Source organism: Hypanus sabinus (genome assembly GCF_030144855.1).
Source record: "Hypanus sabinus isolate sHypSab1 chromosome 1 unlocalized genomic scaffold, sHypSab1.hap1 SUPER_1_unloc_14, whole genome shotgun sequence".
Classification (NCBI taxonomy): domain Eukaryota; kingdom Metazoa; phylum Chordata; class Chondrichthyes; order Myliobatiformes; family Dasyatidae; genus Hypanus; species Hypanus sabinus.
Window position 1 is genome coordinate 10,081 of NW_026778908.1, and position 19,572 is coordinate 29,652.

The 19,572-nt window shown below is 46.8% G+C and overlaps 1 protein-coding gene and 1 long non-coding RNA gene across 5 annotated transcripts in view; one reads left to right on the forward strand and one right to left on the reverse strand.

The window, feature by feature from the left end:
• The first annotated feature begins 954 nt into the window (after positions 1 to 954).
• Positions 955 to 14,857, forward strand: LOC132385382 (uncharacterized). The gene is made up of 3 exons (XR_009509172.1): positions 955 to 1,999; positions 6,150 to 6,260; positions 13,433 to 14,857. It is a non-coding gene; the product is annotated as an uncharacterized LOC132385382 (long non-coding RNA).
• Positions 14,858 to 17,127: 2,270 nt separating this feature from the next.
• The window catches only part of LOC132385384 (myelin-associated glycoprotein-like), a 53,572-nt gene continuing 51,127 nt past the window's right edge, over positions 17,128 to 19,572 (reverse strand). For all 4 annotated transcript variants that reach the window (XM_059957423.1, XM_059957421.1, XM_059957422.1 and 1 more), the window contains one exon: positions 17,128 to 18,952. In XM_059957423.1, coding sequence (XP_059813406.1) covers positions 18,764 to 18,952 — 189 coding nt within the window. In that variant the 3' untranslated portion in view covers positions 17,128 to 18,763. The remainder of the gene's footprint in view (positions 18,953 to 19,572) is intronic.

Here is a 19,572-nt window from a genome sequence, read left to right on the forward strand (position 1 = left end):
CTCCTCTTTCCCCTATCACCCCATCTCTCCCCTCCACCCTCTTCCTTATCACTCCACTTCCCCTTGCTTTCTCCCTCATCCCCTCTTCCCCCTCTCCCCCTCACCCTCTCCTCTCGCTCCCCTTCCCATCCTCTTTCCGCTCCCCCTTTCTCACCCCTCTCCTCCTCTCCCCTTCTCCCTGAATCTCCCACTCTCCCTCTCCCCTTTCCACCTTCCTCCCTTCCCTTCTCCCACACTCTCTATCCCCTCCCTCTCCCCTGTCCCTCTTTCTTCTCTTTCCCCTCTCTTACCCTCTCTACCCTATTCTTCCCTTCTCTGCACCACTCTCTCCCCTTCTCTCCTCCCCTTTCTCTCCCCACCTCCCTCACCCTACTCCCCTTCTCCCTTTTCCCCTTTTCCCCTTTTCCCCCTTTCCCCTTCTCCCCTTCTCCCCTTCTCCCCTTCTCCCCTTCTCCCCTTCTCCCCTTCTCCCCTTCCCCTTTCCCCTTCTCCCCTTCTCCCCTTCCCCCTTCTCCCTTCTCCCTTCTCCCCTTCTCCCCTTCTCCCCTTCTCCCCTTCTCCCCTTCTCCCCTTCTCCCCTCTCCCCTCTCCCTTCTCCCTTCTCCCTTCTCCCTTCTCCCTGCTCCCTGCTCCCTGCTCCCTTCTCCCTTCTCCCTTCTCCCTTCTCCCTTCTCCCTTCTCCCTTCTCCCTTCTCCCTTCTCCCTTCTCCCCTTCTCCCCTTCTCCCCTTCTCCCCTTCTCTCCTTCTCCCCCTCTCCCCCTCTCCCCCTCTCCCCTTCTCCCACCCCTCCCTAGATCTCTCCCATCACTCCCCCTCTTTCCCCTTCTCTCCCCACTCTCTCAACCACCTCTCTACCCTGACCTCTACCTCCTCCCCCCACCCTCTCTGCCACCTCCCTCCCCCTCTCCCCACCTCTCCCTCTTTCCCCTTCTCCTCACTCCCCCTCCCTTCCCCTCCCTTCCCCTTCTCTTACCCTCTCCTCTCCCCTCATTTCCCTCTCTCTGTCCCCTCCTCCCTTCCCTTCTTCTTGCCTTCTCTCCCTCATCTTCTTGCCTTTTCTCCCCTTCTCCTTGCCTTCTCCTTCCCCCTCTCCCCCTTTTCCCCTTCCTCCCCTCCATCCCTAAATTTCTCCCCATCACTCCCCTCTTCCCCTCTCTCTCCCCCACTCTCCCTCCACTCTCTCTTTTTCTCTCCCCCTCCTCTCATCCCCTCTCTCTCCCTCCCCTCTTTAAACTACTCCCTTAATAAAGAGAGACAATGATGATTATTGGGTTGAACGGTTGTGCAGTGGTTAGCACAATGCCTCACAGTACCACCAACCCTCCACTGTCTGTAAGACGGTTGTCCGTACTCCCCGTGGCTATGTGGGTTTCCTCCGGGTGCTCCGGTTTCCTCTCAAAGATGTTCCTGTTGGTAGGTTAATCGGTTATTGTAAATTACCCCGTGATTAGGCTCGGGTTAATTGGGGATTGCTGGTTGGGGCAGGTCGAAGGACCAGAAGGCCTATTCCGCATCGTACCTCTCGATAAATTCAATCGCTTATCTTTACTGTCAAATGAAGCAGCGAATGACTCCATGTTCAGAATGTTACAGGGTGCTCCCTCCTCACTCTCTGTAACCCTCAGCGTGACGTTCTCTCCTTACTACCTCAGTACCATGACTCAAAACTGCCTCTGTCAATCTTCTTGTAACCATCCTCATCATGTGTGGGTGAGTTGGAGTCCGTTGGGCCGGCTGAAGAGAATCCAAACCCATGGGGTTTACCACCAGACCTGAAGCACCAACAGCCATCAGTGATGAATAGCTCAGAGGAGAGCTGGTGCTCTTCCTTGTTCTGGGCAGCGGATATCGATAGAAGTCTTTGTTGTTCTTTTGTTTCTCAGCTCAGGGACGGCTATCCAAGGCGTCAGTCATTTCAACGGCTTTGAAAGGGGCTCTGTTTCTTTTCACCTCAGTGGCTCTGATCTGTTTCCTTAAGAACCGCAGGAATACCAGGAAGTGAGTATTCAGAAACCTCCCACTGACTCAAAGGGTCATTTTGTTGTTGATGTGTGTATGTACAGTACAACTCTCATATGTGTCTTCACCAGATAGCCATGAAATGCCATGGGTGCTGTTGAAAGGAAAGTTATCAACTCTGCCCCCCAGTACAAAAAGATAAACCCAAAACAAACAAAACTCACAATCCCCAAACTCCTCAACAGAGAAATGAACAACAGAATATCAAATCCCCCCACCCACCCCTGCAGAAAAGAAAGTGACAATATCAATCCCTGACCCTCACTCACAGAAATAAAGTGACAGTAACATCAACCCCCACCCCACCCTGAACACAAAAAATTACAAACCACCTTCCTGCCAATCAGCCACATGAAAGAAAACCCTGAAAAACTGAAGGCAACCAATAGAAAGTACAACTCAAATATCACAAATCTCTGATTATCAAAAACATCTTTTCATCAGGGTGTGAGGAGAGCGGTCACACGAACTCAGTCCTTCCATGAAGAGTTACCACCGACCCAGGTCCGAATGTCACCCACCCCGCTGCTGACCATCGTTACACCGGTGGCCTCCATTGGGAGTGATCGCTGATCCCCTCCGCAATTTCCCTCAGAAACCCCTCCAATTTCTGTCTCTAACCCCCTCCATTTCTGACATCTCCTCCACTTGTGTTACCATCTCTCCATCTTCCTATACCCTCCCAAACCTCTGTGAACCACTCTGGCCCCATACCCCTTTGGCCCTACACCCTCCACATACACTCCATTCTGGCCCCACCTCCGTAAACGTCTCTGGCTCCTACACTCTCTCCATCTCCATAAACTGCTTCAGCATCTTTACTATTCCCATCTCTGTAACACTGCAGCCCCTAGAACTTCTGCTGACACTGTAAATCCTTATGTTAAAAAAAAAGCTGGATGAACTCAGCAAGTCGGGCAGCATCTGTTGAAAGGAGCAGTCAACATTTCGGTCCGAGACCCTTCATCAGGACTAAAAAAGGAAGGGGCAGGGGCCCTATAAAGCATCTCCTTAGATTCCTTCTTCACCTCTCCTGCCTGTCCCCTCCCTACTTCCCTTCCCACACCCCTTGATCTTTCCTCTGAGTTGTTTTTTACCTGGTACCTTCCACCCTCCCCCCACCTTCTTTATAGGGCCCCTGCCCCCTACTTCTTCAGTCCTGATGAAGGGTCTCGGCCTGAAACGTTGACCGCTCCTTTCAATGGATGCTGCCCAACCTGCTGAGTTCATCCAGCTTGTTTGTACGTCTTGATTTGACCACAGCATCTGCTGTGCACTTTGTGTTTACTGTAAATCCTTCCTGTCCCAGACGCTTGTGATGTCTGCAAGACCCTGCACCCTGCACCATTCCTGAGCCTGTATCATCGTCCAGTCCGTCCCTCTTCGGGACACCGACGCCTCTCATCGCTCCAGCATTAATACCCAATTCCTGCCTTCCGCAGTCCGGAGCTTGGAATTCCCTTCCAGATTCTCCAGCCTCCCTCCCCGGGACCCTTCCCTCCTCTTTACAGAGTGTTCGTCACCTGCCTTTTTCTTAAAGACTCAATGTCATTACGATTTCTAAGGTCAGACACCAACCCTCACCAACATCAACAAAACTCAGCTGACAGAAGAACATTAGGAACAGGAGCCCCATAGAAGGACATCTGGCCCATCGAACCTGATCTGCCTTTCAATGTGATCATGGCTGATCTGGCTGTAGACTCACTCCACCAACCTGCCTTTTCCCCATGATACTTCATTCCCCTAAATTGCAAAAAATGATTTAACTGTGTCTTCAATATATTTAATGACATTATGCTCTATTGATTCCCAGGGCAGAGAATTCCACAGATTCATTAATCTCTCAGAAAACGACCTCCTTTTTTCAGTAAAAGGGGCTTTTCTTCCCCACCTGCTTTATTATTGATGCAGCTCTTATTGGCATCTCCTCTGTATCTCTACTTCTGCTCTCACCCAATTCCACCCCCCACCCACAGAGAACAGTTAGCCTGGTCCTCACCTACACCAACTAGTCTATATGTCCAACATATCATTCTTTGTAACTTCTGCCAGATACAATGGGATCCAATCATCATCTACATCTTCTCCTTCCCCCTTCTCCCCTCTCTGCTTTCTACAGGGATCACCCTCTCTTAACTCCCTGGTCTGCGCATCCCTCTCTAGACACACTCTTCTGTTACCACAGAGAGTGTGACACCTGCATTTACACCCCCTGCCTCATCACCATCTGGGGTACAAAACAGCCCTTCTCGGTGAGGCAGCCTTTCACAGTCCCCCGGCGTTACTCATTGTATCCCGTGCTCTTGGTTTGGCCTCCTCTACATCAGTGAGGCTAAATACAGGTTGGATGACACTTCACAAAGCACCTTCACTTTGTCCACCATCGCTGCCTGGATTTCTCAGTGGCCAGACATCCTCATTCTCCTTCCCATTCCCCCACTGACATATCTGTCCTTGACCTCTTCAACTGCCAGGTTGAGGTAAATGGAAATCAGAGGAACAGTAGCTTGTATTCCATGTTGATACTCTCCAACCCAGTGTCACAGGTACTGAATTCCCCAGCTTCTGGTAACTGCTCCTTCTCTCTATCCCTTTCCTCTCTCTTCCTAGTCCACATGGCCCCCTCCCCATCCTATCCACCTGCCCATCACCTACACATTCCTCCCACTAGCTCCCTCTTCACCTTCCTCTCAAATCAGAGTCCATTATCATCCGTCTTTAGTCACGTCCCACCTTTGCTCCAGATCCATTCCAACCCTTGCCCATCTGCCTTTCAGCTCTCTCACCTCCATCCAGCTATCCTCTGCCAGCTCACTACCCCGTCCAACGTTTTGAAGTGTTGCCCCAGATTCCAGTATCTCCAGTCCAAGGTGTCCCCAACAAAACGGTATATTGCTGCACATGGAGTGTGAAGTGGGGAATGTGGAGTTCCTGTTTCAATGTCAATCAATACGAAGGGATTTTCAACAAACACATTAGAGTTTGTGTCTCACACCCTGCACTCCCTCACTCAGAGATTCACCAACATCAGGATTCTCGAATCTACCTACTTTTCTTCCCTTTTATAAACTCTGACCCGTCACACTTCAGGAAGTGAGACCCAACCCTGGAGAAGGTCAGGGAGGGAGGATATCTCCAGTCAAGTCCCAGAGATGTGTAGTTCTCCTGCAGAGAGGCTGGGGAGGCTGTGATCCCCAGAATAGGTCAATGGGAGATTGAATAAAAGCATTAAAAATCATGAGAGGTTACACAGGACATAGTGAATTGTGGCACCGTACCGACTCTCAGCCTGCAATGTTCTAAACTTCCCATCTCATAAAGCTGTCCATGTTCCTGTCATCCATGAGCCTATCTAAGGGTCTCTCAAACGTCCCTGATGTAACTGGGTCTACCACCACCCTGGCAGTGAGTTTCTCTCACCAACCACCCTACATTCCTCCCATCACCTTAAAATTATGCCCCTGGTATTACCCATTTCTGCCCAGGGGAAAAGTCTCTGACTGTCTACTCTGTCTATGCCTCATCATCTTATATACCTCTACCGATTCACCTCTCACATTCCTTCACTCCAAACAAAAAAGCCCTTGCTCGCTCAACCTACTCTCATAGGAGATGCCATGATGTCCAGACAACATCCTGGTAAATCTCCTCTGCACCCTCTCAGGATTTTCCACAACCTTCTTAGAAAGAGGCCGGGTTGGACAGAGTCAATCAGGAGGGGGTGTTTCTGGAGGGAGGCCCATTAGAAACTGGGGAGTCTTTGACTGGAGTTGATCAGTGAGATGTCTAGAGGGAAAGGGGAGGGGACGGGACAGGTTGTTGTGATCTGGGATGGGCAGCATTAAAGGGCAGTGAGACCAGGTGCAGCAGGAACTTTTCAATCAACAGAACCAGAATAATGGGAAAATGTGCAAGGCCATGGGGGTAGGACAGGGACTGCAGGGCTGATTGGAGACTCTCACTGGCAGTGATCACTACTAGACTCACCCAGGGTGGAATTTCTCATAATGTGTGGTGCATTCACCAAAATGTCACCCATTCCGGGGGACTAGTATTCTCTCCTCCCCACCCTGAGCTTGGCCTCTCTCATTGCTCTGTGTCTGACTAATGTTGTTCTCAACCCTAGACCAACAGAAAAAGCAGAAAGGCCTGTGTCAGAGCATTTGTATGAAATGGTCTTGATGAGTCGCGGGGGAGTCAAGGTGGAAGAATCAATGAAAGCTCCACAATAATCCAGGTAAGAACTATTGCCCGGCACCCTGAGGGCTGTTGTTCAGATTACAAGCTCTTCCTCAGCATTGCCCACTGCCAATGCTCCTTCATTACTGTCTCCCCAACGTGATGGATAGTGTAGTGTTCCATGAGTGTTGTCCATCCAGCAATGTCACAGGTTTATAGGGTCAGCACAGCAGAAAGGCCCTCAATGTCCATACCAACTGTTAACTTCCAATCTGTACTCATCTTACACTTGGCCCATAACCCTCTCTGCCTTGCAGTTCCAGGGTTTGTCGGATACTGAAATGTTGTGGAAATACCCACATCCAGCACCCCTCAGGCAGTACTTTCCATAATCCAACCACTCTCAGGGCCAAAATGTTCTTCCTTAGCACCTCTCCAAGCCTCTAACATCTTAGCCCAAACCTTGGCCCTCAGGTTTTAGATACCAGTGCTATGAGGAACAGTTTCCTTATTCCCCGTGAAGAATAGTCTGTGATCCACATAGCTTTCATTCCCTCTGTCATGTTCCCCATCCACCTCATCTGCTCCAAGGAAAACTATTGCAGCCGATCCAGTCTCTTCTCTTCATCAAAAAGCTCCAATCCCTTGTTAGATCTGGTGATATTTATCCAGAGGTCCTTCGGAAGTCAAGAATGAGTCACAAAACTTGGTGGTTATGGTTGTTTTATTAACTGTTAGAGGAACAAAGAACGAGCATATGAAGACAGAAAACAAAGAAGTTGTGGTCATCTTCAACAAAAAATAATCTCGAATTGTGAAACATTCTGTTGTGAAACAGTCTGGTTGTGGGGTGGTATGGGCTGCAGGAAAACATCCAGAAAATACAGAACCAATTGCTGAAAATTCACTCAACAGTTACACATACAGGTAAATAAGAAAATTGCAGGCAAGCATAGGAAAGTGAAATCTGAAGAAAATGAAGGAAAAATAACAATTCTACACCTAATTCCGCACCTTGCAACATCCTTGCAGAGCAACACAGAAGGGAGCTGAAAGGAATCAATAGATTAGGCAGCATCTATCTTTGGATGGGTTTGGCCGAAAGTGCCATCTGTCTGTTTTCTTCCACAAATCTTGCCTGAACTGACAAGTGCCTCCAGTATTTTGCGTAAGGCTCATATTTCCAGAATCCACAGCAATCTGCATTGTGCCTCCAACATCCTTGTGAATCTCCTCTGCACCTTTTCCTGTAAAATCACATGCTTCCCATGGTATGGTGACATGAACTGAAAGCAGTTGTGGCCATAGAACCATAGAACATTACAGCACAGAAACAGGCCTTTTGGCTCTTCTTGGCTGAGCCAAACCATTTTTCTGCCTAATCCCACTGACCTGCACCTGGGTCATATCTCTCCAAACCCCTCTCATCCATATACCTGTCCAAGTTTTTCTTAAATGTCAAAAGTGAGGCCGCATTCACCACTTCATCTGGCAGCTCATTCAACACTCCCACCACTCTCTGAATGAAGAAGCACCCCTCCAGTGCTCCCTTTAAACCTTTCCGCTTCACCCTTAACCCATGACCTGTTTTTTTTTTCTCCCCTGGCCTCAGTGGAAAAAGCCTGCTTGCATTCACTCTATCTATGCCCATCATAATTTTATACACCTCTATCAAATCACCCCTCATTCTCCTACACTCCAGGGAATAAAGTCCTAACCTATTCAACCTTTCTCTGTAACTCAGTTTCTCAAGTCCCAGCAACATCCTTGTAGACCTTCTTTCAACCTTATTAATATCCTTCCTGTAATTCGGTGACCAAAACTGCACACAATACTCCAAATTCGGTCTCACCAATGTCTTATACAACCTCACCATTACATTCCAACTCTTATACTCAATACTTTGATTTATAAAGCCCAATGTACCAAAAGCTCTCGTTATAATCCTGTCTACTTGTGACATCACTTTTAAGGAATTATGTATCTGTAATCCCAGATCCCTCTGTTCTACTGCACTCCTCCATGTCCTACTATTTACCTTGTATGTTCTACCTTGGTTTGACCTTCCAAAGTGCAATACCTCACACTTGTCCGCATTAAACTCCATCTGCCATTTTTCAGCCCATTCCTTCAACTGGTCCAAATCCCTCTGAAAGCTTTGAAAACCTTCCTCACTGTTCACTACACCTCCAATCTTTGTATCATCAGCAAATTTGCTGATCCAATTTGCCACATTATTATCCAGATCATTGATACAGATGACAAATAACAATGGACCCAGCACTGATCCCTGTGGCACATCACTAGTCACAGGCCTCCACTCAGAGTAGCAATCCTCCACTACCACTCTCTGGCCTCTCCCATTGAGCCAATGTCTAATCCAATTTACTACCTCTCCATGTATACCTAGCAACTGAATCTTCCTAACTAACCTCCCATGCGGGACCTTGTCAAAGGCCTTACTGAAGTCCATGTATACAACATCCACTGCCTTCCCTTCATCCACTTTCCTAGTAACTTCCTCGAAAAACTCTATTAGAGATCAGTTAAACATGACCTACCACGCACAAAGCCATGCTGACTTTTTCTAATAAGTCCCTGTCTATCCAAATACTTGTAGATCCTATCTCTTAGTATTTCTTCCAATAATTACCTACTACCAATTTCAAACTTACCGGCCTATAATTTCCCAGCTTACTTTTTGAGCCTTTTTTAAACAACGGAACTACATGAGCTATCCTCCAATCCTCCGGCACCTGACCCGTGGATATCGACATTTTAAATATGTCTGCCAGGTCCCCTGCAATTTCAACACTAGTCTCCTTCAAGGTCCGAGCGAATACTCTGTCAGGTCCTAGGATTTATCTACTCTGATTCGCCTCAAGACAGCAAGCACCTCCTCCTCTTTAATCTGTATAAATTCTATGACTCCATTCCAGTTTCCTTAGTAAATACAGATGCAAAAAACCCATTTAATATCTATCCCATTTCTTTTTGTTCCATACATAGCCAACCACTCTGATCTTCAAGAGGACCAATTTTATCCCTTACTATCCTTTTGCTCTTAACATACCTGTAGAAGCTCTTAGGATTATCCTTCACCCTGACTGCCAAAGCAACCACATGTCTTCTTTTGGCCCTCCTGATTTCTTTCTTAAGTATTTTCTTACTCTTTTTATACTCTTCAAGAATCTTATTTCCTCCCTGTTACCTATACATGTAATACATCTCTCTCTTCTTCTTTATCAGAGTTCTAATATCCCTCGAAAACCAAGGTTCCTTATTCTTATTCATTTTGCCTTTAATCCTGACAGGAACATTCAAACTCTGCACTCTCAAAATTTCTCCTTTGAAGGCCTCCCACTTACCAATCACATCGTTGCCAGAGAACAACCTGTCCCAATCTACGCTTTTTAGATCCTTTCTCATTTCTTCAGATTTGGCCTTTTTCCAGTTTAGAACTTCAACCTGAGGACCAGATCTGTCTTTATCCATGATCAAGTTGAAACTAATGACGTTATGATCACTGGAACCAAAGCGTTCCCCTACACACACTTCTGTCACCTGCCCTAACTCATTTCCTAATAGGAGGTCTAATATTTCATCCTCTCTTGTTGGTACATCTATATATTGATTTAGAAAACTTTCCTGAACACACTTCACAAACTCTAACCCATCTAGACCTTTAACAGTATGGGAGTCCCAATCAATGTGTGGAAAATTAAAATCCCCTGCAATCCCAACTTTCTGTCTCCTGCAGTTGTCTGCTATCTCTCTGCAGATTTGCTCCCCCAATTCTCGCTGACTATTGGGTGGTCTATAATACAACCCTATTAATGTGGTCATACATTCCCTGTTTCTCAGCTCCACCCATATGGCCGCAGTAGAAAAGCCCTCTAATCTTTCCTGCCAAAGCACTGCTGTAATATTTTCCCTGACTAGCAAAGCCACCACCCCCCCCACCCTTCATCCCTCTGCCTACATCACGTCTGAAACATCGGAACCCTGGAACAATGAGCTGCCAGTCCTGCCCCTCCTGTAGCCAAGTTTCAGTAATGGCTATGATATTATAATTCCATGTGTCAATCCAGGCCCTCAGCTCGTCTGCGTTTCCCACAATACTCCTTGCATTGAAATATACACACCTCAGTAGATTATTACCACCACACACAACCTTACTATTTGTGACTTTGCATGAACTACTAACATCATTTATTTTTACCCTCATTCCACTATCTGCTCTGGCACTCTGGTTCCCACCCCCCTGCAAATCTAGTTTAAACCCTCCCCAATAACACTAGCAAACCTCCCTGCCAGGATATTGGTTCCTCTGTAGTTCAGGTGTAACCCATCTCTCTTGTACAGGTCCCACCTGCCCCAGAAGAGGTCCCAATGATCTAGAAATCTGAAACCCTGCCCCCTACACTTTTCTCAGCCACATGTTCATCTGCCAGAGCATCCTGATCTTACCCTCACTGGCACGTGGCACAGGTAGCAATCCGGAGATTACTACCCTCGAGGTCCTGTTTTTCAACTCTCTGTACTCACTCTTCAGGACCTCCTGATTCTTTCTACCTATGTTATTGGTACCGACGTGTACCATGACATCTGGCTGATCACCCTCCCACTTCAGAATGCTGTGCACGCGATCAGAGACGTCCCTGACTCTGGCACCCGGGAGGCAGCAAACCATCTGGGAGTCTCTGTCACAACCACAGAATCTCCTGTCTGTACCCCTAACTATCGAGTCCCCTATCACTACCACTCTCCTCTTCTTCCTCTCTCCCTTCTGCACTGCGGAACCAGACTCAGTGCCAGAGATCCGGCTGCCACAGCTTGTCCCAGGTAAGCCATCCCCCCCCCAACAGTATCCTGTTTGTGTTTCTCTGTGTGTGTGTGTGTGTGTGTGTGTGTGTGTGTGTGTGTGAGAGAGAGACAGAGAGCACTGTGTAATTGCACTCCTTCACTCACGAGCATTGTCTCGTCACTCTGCTGTCATTACGGTGAGTGTACCTGTCTCACTGTCTTCCCTGGTGTATTTAATACTCTGGTTCCTAAACAAGCTGATGTGTTCCAATTGGTGTTATGGTGCCTCTCCCACCATACATGGCAGAATATTCCATTTCTTCAGTGATGGGTTTGTGTAAGGGTGTATATATTGTTTGGGTACTGTAATTAACATAGATAATTCTGTTTATTTGTAATGAATTATAACTACTGTGGCATTTTTCTTTTCACTATATTCAAAACTTTGCATGTTTGATTTTTGACACAGCTAATAAACGCCACTGCACTAAACTTTTAAGTGACTCCAGCTGTTGTTTCTTCAGTCATAACCCACATTTTAAACTGTGTGTGTGTGTGAGAGAGCATTTATTTCAGAGTGTGTGTCTGCTTCTATGAGTCTGGGTTTCTATATGTTTGTTCATGTGTATTTCTGTGTATGTTTATGTGTTTCTGTGTGTGTTCTGTAATTCTGGGGTGTGTGAAAATGTGTTTCTTTCTGTGTTTCACTGTGTCTGTATGAGTGTGAGTTTCTCTCTGTGAGTGAGTGTTTCTGCTTGTCTGCTACTGTGTTTATGTGTTTCTGTCTGTGTGTGTTTGTGTTTCCATGTTTTATGTGGTGTCTGTGTTTATGTGTGTGAAAGTTTGTGTGTGTTTGAGTGTTTCTGTGTGTGTTGTATGATCAGTGTGTGTTCTGTATGTGTGCACATGTTTCATAATTCATGTGTCTGTTCATAATTAGGTGTTTCTGTAGGTGAGTGTGTGTGTTTCTGTGTTGGTTTGTGTGAGTGGATATTTCTGTATGTGAGTACTGTGTGTGCGTGATTGGGTGTTTCTGTAGAGGAGTATGTGTGTATGTTTCTGTGTTGGGTGCTTCTGTATGTGAGTATGTGTGTGTGTTTCTGTTTGTGTGAGTGTTTCTGTGTGTGCTTTCCTGTGTGATTGTACTTTTTTGCAGATATGTGTTAGTGTGTCTGTATTTGTGTGTATATTTCCTTGAGTCTGACTTTTTGTGCCTGTGTATGTTTGTGGGTTTCTGTGTTTTATTTGTGTGTGTTTGTATGTTTCTGTGTGTATTAATGTGTGTGTGCATTTATGTGCTTTATGGGGTGTATGAGTTTGTGTGTGAGTTTATGTATCTGTTTCTTTGTGTGTGTGGATATGCATGTACGCATATATGTTTGTGTGTACCTGTGTTGTGTGTATGTGTGTGTGTTTGTATGCATTTCCCTGTGTGTGTTTGAGGGTGTGAGTGTAAGCCTGGTTGTGTGTGTGTGTATGTGTGGTGGGTGTGTGACTCTGTTCTAGGGTGTTTCTATATGTTGGTGCATTTCCATGTTTTATGTGGTCTATGTGAGTTTGTTCTCAAGTGTGTCTGTGTGTGAGTTCATGTATGTCCTTATGATTTTCTGTGTGTGTGTTTCTGGCTGTGTGTTTGAGTTCATGTATGTGGCTTGTGTGTTTATGTGTGTGTGTGTTAGTGTGTGAGTTTGTGGGTTGTATGTGTGCAAATGTACCTTTCTGTGTGTTTTTGTGTCTGTGAATTTGTGTGTGTGTGCTTCCTTGTTTCTGTGTGTGCATTTGAGTTTTGTGTGTGTGTGTGCAATTCTGTGTGTTTCTGTGACTGGGTTTCTCTGTGTATGTGTTTGTGTGTGTGTAAGTTTCTGCTTTTATCTGAGCGCATTTTAAGTGTGTGTTCATGCATGTGTGTGTTTCTGCATTTGTGCATGTATCTGTGTGTATGTGCGTGTGTTGTATGGGTGTGTGTTTTTTGTCTGCATGCTTCTGTGTGAGTGTGTTTGTTTCTGTGTTCTGTGTGCGTGGCTGTATGTGGTGATGGGGTGGGAAGAGTTTCTGTCTGTGTATGTGTGTATGTTGTTCGGAGTTTGTGTCTGTGTTTCTGAGAGTTTTTCTGAGAGTTTTTTGTGCATATGTGTGCAAGTTTCTTTATTTCTGTGTCTGTATGTTTCTGTATTTGTGTGTGTTAGTGTGTGTGTCTCTGTGTTTTGTGTGTGTTTTTCCATGTTTTCTGTCTGTGAGTTTCTGTTTTGTGAATATGTGAGTGAGTGAAGGGTCCGTTTGTGTGGAGAGTGGAGTGTAGTTGGAGTGGGGAAGGAGAAAGAGGAACAAATGGAGTGGGAGGTGAGAGGGGCAGGGGGAGTGGAGAGGGTGTGTGGGGAAGTGAGGGGAGTGTGGTGGTACAAAATATCCTTTGTACTCTGACAGGTGATCGTATGTCTCCCATTTCACAATGCCGCCCTCTCCGTGATGTCAGAACAACAATCTTACACTCAGCCTCAGCAAGTCCAAGGAACTGACTGTGAACTTCAGGAAGGGGAAGTCGGGAGAACACACTCCAGTCCTCATCCTGGGGTCAGCGGTGGAAAGGCTGAGCAGCTTCAAGTTCCTGGGCATCAACATCTCTGAGGATCTGTTCTGGACCCAACATGTTGAAGCAATGAGGAAGGAGGTGACTACCGGCTCTATTTCATCCGGAGTCTGAGTACATTACTCTGTGCAGCTACCCCAGGGGAGGGATTGTGGAAGGAACTGTCAATATTTTGGGACTGACCGTGAAGGGGAGAGAGTATTGAGGGTGAGTGGCATGTTGGTGTATTTGGTGGGATGGTGGGAGAGGGTTTGGATGATAGGTGGAGTGAGCTGGATAGGAGAGGGGGAGGCAAATTCAAAGTCCGGAGGAAACTCAAGGAACACCACCTCATATTCTCCCCATGCATATTCCATCTACAGGTAACTCTATCACCTTCCAATCCCTCTCCCGTCCTATTTTGTCCTCCTTCCCCTGACCCCCACAGCCTTCCTTCACCCATCCACCCACCCGTTTCACTCCCTGACTCCGCTCCCTCCTCCCCATCTAACACTGGTTCTGTTTGCCTTTCCCCTTCCCCCAATGGTTCCCATTATCACCTTTATTACTGATCAGATTCCAGCACCAGTGGAGAGAGTCTTGAATGTTGCAGCTACTCTCATGTTGTCTTGCAGAGAGTATTCAATTGCACTCCTGTGTCCGGTTGACAGTGGCTTTGGGATCAGGAAGTGAGCGACTCACCACAGGGTAACAGTCCCTGACCAACCCCACCATATGTGGATTGTCGAGATGAGTGTCTGGTGATCACCCCCAGAATGTTCAGGGTATGGTAAGTGATGATGACATCGCCTTGAACATCCTGAGGGGCGTTGAATGTGGGGCCATCACTGATGCAAGGGGTAGCAGGTCAGACTCTCTCTGGTTGTAGGTGGTCATTTCCTGGCATCACTTTGGACAAATGCCACTTGCCACCTGACAGTTTTGGGGAACACTCGGGTGCCATCCCTGTCCCGAATGGGGTTGAATATCTAGGATGCTTGGAGCTCAACTCATCTCTCTATAGACCGATGGGGTGAGTTCTAATCCACCTTCAGATTCTCCTGAATGGGCCTTTTGTACAAAGAACAGATCTCCGAATGTTCCTCGCCATGGCCCTTCACTTTATTGTCTGCTTGCACTGCACTTTCTCAGCAGCTGTAGCATTTATTCTGCATTCTGTAATTGTTTTTTCTTTAATACTACCTTGATGTTCTGATGTATGGAATGATCTGAATGGCTGGCATGTAAACGAAGCTTTTCACTGTATCCTTGTACAATAATAAACCAGATACCAATTACAATCACAGTGTCATCGTGAAATTAGTAACCAGAACTTCAGTGCTCTCCTTCACATCACTGACATAAACTGTAAAAAATAACATTTATTATTCACTCAGAGGAAGTGAGCTTCACAGGCTGAAATGGCATTTAATCCCCCATCCCTAATTGTCATTGAGAATGTGGTTGTGAGCTGCCTTCCCCCCACCCCAGGGGATTGACGGTGGAGGATGCCATGACAGCAATGCTACTCAATGTCAGAGAAATGGTTGAATTTCCCTTGTTGGATGTCGTTACTACCTGGCGCTTAGATGGCAAATGACACGGGCACCACACATCAGCCCAGGCTGCGTGTTGTCCAGCGTTTGGCTGTGGACTGCTCCATTACCTGGGGAGTTGTGAACGGTGAACACGGTGCATTTATCAGCTCTGACCCTCTGATGGATGGAAGGTCAATGATGAAGCAGTGAAGATGTTTGAGCCCAGGACACCATCCTGTGGAATCACTACAGGGACATCCTGTGGCTAAGACAATTCATCTCCCACCACCATGATGTGATAGACCATAAGGCCGAGCAGCAGAATTTTACTGTTCAGCCCATCGTGTTTTTCCTTCATTCTTTCATGGCTGATTAATTTTCCCTCTCAACCCCAATCTCCTCCCTCTCCCCATAACCTTTGACACGCTCGCTAATTCAATTCCCATTAATCTCCTTTTTAATTATACCCAATGACTTGGGCTCTATGGCCGTCTGTGACAATCAATTCCAGAAATTCACCACTGCATAGTTAATGGAATTCCTCCTCCTCATCTCTGTTCAAAAGGGCGTCCTGTTCCGAGGCTGAGCCCTCTGGTCTGAGACTCTCCCACTATTGCAAACTCATCTGCATGTCCACTCTCTCTCCCTTGGCCTTGTATGATTCTGAGCAGTGGAGGATTCCAGTGTAACCAGGGCCCCTGATGCCACACTGGATCAAATGTGGCTATGATGACGAGGGTAGAGAATGCCACCTCACCCTGGGAGTTTGGTTCTCTGTCTGTGTTTGGATCCCAGCTGTGGTGAAGTCTGGAGTCGAGATGACTTTAGCCAAACAGCTTCTGTGATCAGATTGTTGCCCGGCAACTGGCCGGGTTAGACGTGTCCTGTTCAGTGTGGATAGGATCTACTCAGTCAGTTTGTTGGATAGTTGCCAGTGACGTAGCTGCCCTGGAACAGTCTGGCTAAGGAGGTGGCAGGCTCTGGGTCACAGGGCATCAGCACCACTGCCAGAATGTCATCAGGAACCATGGTCCTTCCTGTACCCAGTGTCATCTCTTGTTGATATTGTGGAGTCAACTAAACCGGCCGAAGACTTGTGTCTATTGTGCTGTGGACCACTGCAAGAAGACAAGGTGGATCACTTGCTCTGCCCTTCTGGCAAAAAATGTTTTTGCTTTTCCTTTGGCTCTGATATGAAAATCAGAGGCTGCACTCCACCAATTGTGTCACACCATTCATCACATCTTCCTAGCCAAATTTGTTAGTCCTCTCCTTGCTTCCCGATAGCCAGCCCATCTTGATATCATGTGTTAACTCCTTGATGCCTCATCTCTGGAATTCAAAGCTTTGTTGGGACATCTTGTGGCAAAATTTGGGACAGGGTAGCTGTCCAACTCTGTGCAGAGATAATGACACTGATCAAAGTGATCCGGAAATGGACAGTGCTCAAGGTCTAACCCCTTGGAAGTGATCAACCTGGTTTCTATCCCATGGTACAATTAATGCAACTCACCCACTTTTCCTCAACTTTCCTCCCACACCAGTATCCTTTGTATGGGTCTGGACAAGGTGCACCAGGCAAGCCAATGTGCCCCTGGGCAATCTCAGACATATGCCTTGTGACATTTCTGGACACACAAGAATGGTCTGTCCATCAATAAGCAATTGCAAACTCTCAGCAAGAGGCAACATCACTCAATGTTGTGATTAATCACACACCAATAAGCACGTTAACATGGAGTGCTGCCAAAAGAAACATGCATTCATCATCAAAGACCCCTCACCATCCAGGCCATTGATAAAAATACTGACTTTGACTTCGGCATTAAGGGCATCACACTGTGCCCAAAGCACCACATGAATTGGACCTGCTGTGGCTGAGAGAGAAAATGCACAGTCGTTGGACTGAAGCATATGTTCTGCTCCACTGAGCACATTCCAACAGAAGTTGTCCCAGGTGGGAGTGTGGACAGGCAGCGTGACATGTTGACATTAGAAACACGGACACAGGGAGCTGTGCTTAATCCCACTTTTAATAAATGTAACATTAGACAAATCCTCTGTGCAACATGCACTCAGTGATTACTCTATTAGGGACATCCAATCATCTGGCAGCAACTTCATGCTTAAAAGCATCCAGACATGGTCAAGAGGTTCACACCAAACATCAGAGTGGTGAAGAAATGTGATCTAAGTGACTGACTGTGGAATAATTGTTGGTGCCAGACAGGGTGGTTTGAGTATCTCAGACCCTGCTGATCTCCTGGGATTTTCATGGACAACGGTCTCTAGAGTTTACATCGTGTGGTGTGAAAACAAACAAACAAAAAAATAAAAACTGGTGAGCTGCAATTTTGTTAATTTTGCAATTTTGAAAATACCTTGTTAATGAGAGACTCAGAGAAGAATGGGCAGACTGGTTCAGCTGACAGGAAGGTGACAGTAGCTCAAATAACCATCAGTAGCAACAGTGGTGTGCAGAACAACATCTCTGTGTGCGCAAAGGTAGAAACTTGAAGTGGGTGAACTACAGCAGCAGAAAACCACATAACCCGTAATATCAGGACAAGATCGTCTCTGGTCCATTATTCAATTAATATAACTGATTATTGACCTGATCGTCACTTCCCTCCCCTAACCCCATGCCCACCGGTTCCATTACTATCCAACAAATCAGTACTATCACTAAACACAGGCAGTGTCTGAGCCCCCACCACCCCACGAGTAAACTCCCCTTCACACGGAGCCCAGAGCTGGCTGTGATATTCCAACCATCCAGGCACCTTCTGTGCAAGGAGAAACAGGTCAATGTTTCAGGAGCACGTATGATTTTGGCAAGATATCTCTGTCCTTGAACTTGGATCAATTAATGCTAATGCAGTGTTTCCCTTCACATGCCCAGTGTACCTGCGTTGTAACCATCAGCAACCTGTGCACAGTGCAGAGATTTGTCCCAAATGATATTGGAGCTGCAGAGTCTGGGCCCACACACGTGTTTGTACATTACATCCACTCCACACCCCCACATGTTCTCTGTCCTCCTCACAGACCCAGTTATTCTGCCTCTGTCTGTGACTCCAACATGAGGTGGTAACCTGGTGGAGGGAACCAGCAGCCTTCTGGGACAGTCTGAATTTATCCCCACAACCCCCCACCCCCAGGACTCAGATATCTTGAAGTCCGCTCACTGATGTCACGTGGGGAATGTGGTAATCAGTCCACAGCAACGAGGGTGACCCAAGCCATCTCTAAGTAGAGGGATGAATACCGGCCATGGCCCCCCCACCCCTCAGCTGATGGGAACCAAGGTCCTTCTTCCCAACAGTGATCCACTGTACTCCCCCCTGAATAGCTCCTCCCACTCTCAAGCGGCATTCCCTGAGCGATTCTGTCATTTCACTGTGCACCCTGCGCCCCCTGAATAAAAGCAATGTGATTTTATTTGTCTGAATCAGCGAGTCTCCAGTTTCGCTTGATATGAATGAACATGATTAGAAAGTAGGTGGTAACCCGGGTCTGTGGGACCCAGTGGTCTGTGGGATCCTGCTGTGTAGTTGGCTGCAATGTTCCCTACAGCACTGGCCATCTCCCGGAGAACCAGAAGCCTCTCTCCCCAACCTCCCCCCCTTCGCCCACCACCGCTGCGACCCTTCAGGCTGGCCCGATTGACTGGAATTTCAAAGCTGCGTACACAACCGTCTCCCCCCTGCGAACAGGACCCCCACCGCTGGGCAGTTCCCGCAGGCTGGCGTACACTGGGTCACACTCCTCCACCTCTCCAACGGGCATTACTGGTGAAACTTCCCGTGGGATCTGGCTCGTCCTCTGCCTCTCCGTCTCCTGGGGCAGAAATAAAAGCAAATCTCAATTCTTCATCAAACACCATTGAACTGCTCACTCCCCATCAGGAAACTAGTTCCACAACATCTGGATTTACTTCCAGGACTCTACAACTCAGGTTCCCAATATTTATTACTTATTTGTTTTTTGTTACTTTTTATTTTCTATTTGCAGAGTGTTGTTGTTTGCACGTTAGCTGTTTGCATCAATGATGTGTGGAGTTTTAATTGATTCTGTTTGTTTCCTTAAATTTTATTGTGAAAGCCCACAAGAAAATAATTCTCAGGATAGAATGTGGTGACATACATGTACTTTGATAATAAATCTACTTTGAACTTTGAACACTGAGGACGAAGATATTTAAATGCTGCGAACACTGACTAGTGAATAACAGGCTCTAACTAACAAGTTGGAACCCTGTTGTGAACATAATCCTCTTGTTCTTTCCCACTCCCCTCCCTCATTTCTTCTCTTTCAGTTACTCTCTCATCTCCCAGTTCACTGCGAGTCTCTCAGCTTTGTCTATTTCATTCATTCACTCTCTTGTTCCTCTCTCTCTTTCCATCTGTCTCCCTATCTCACTCCCTTACACTTCCTCCATCTCATTCCTCCCTCATTCC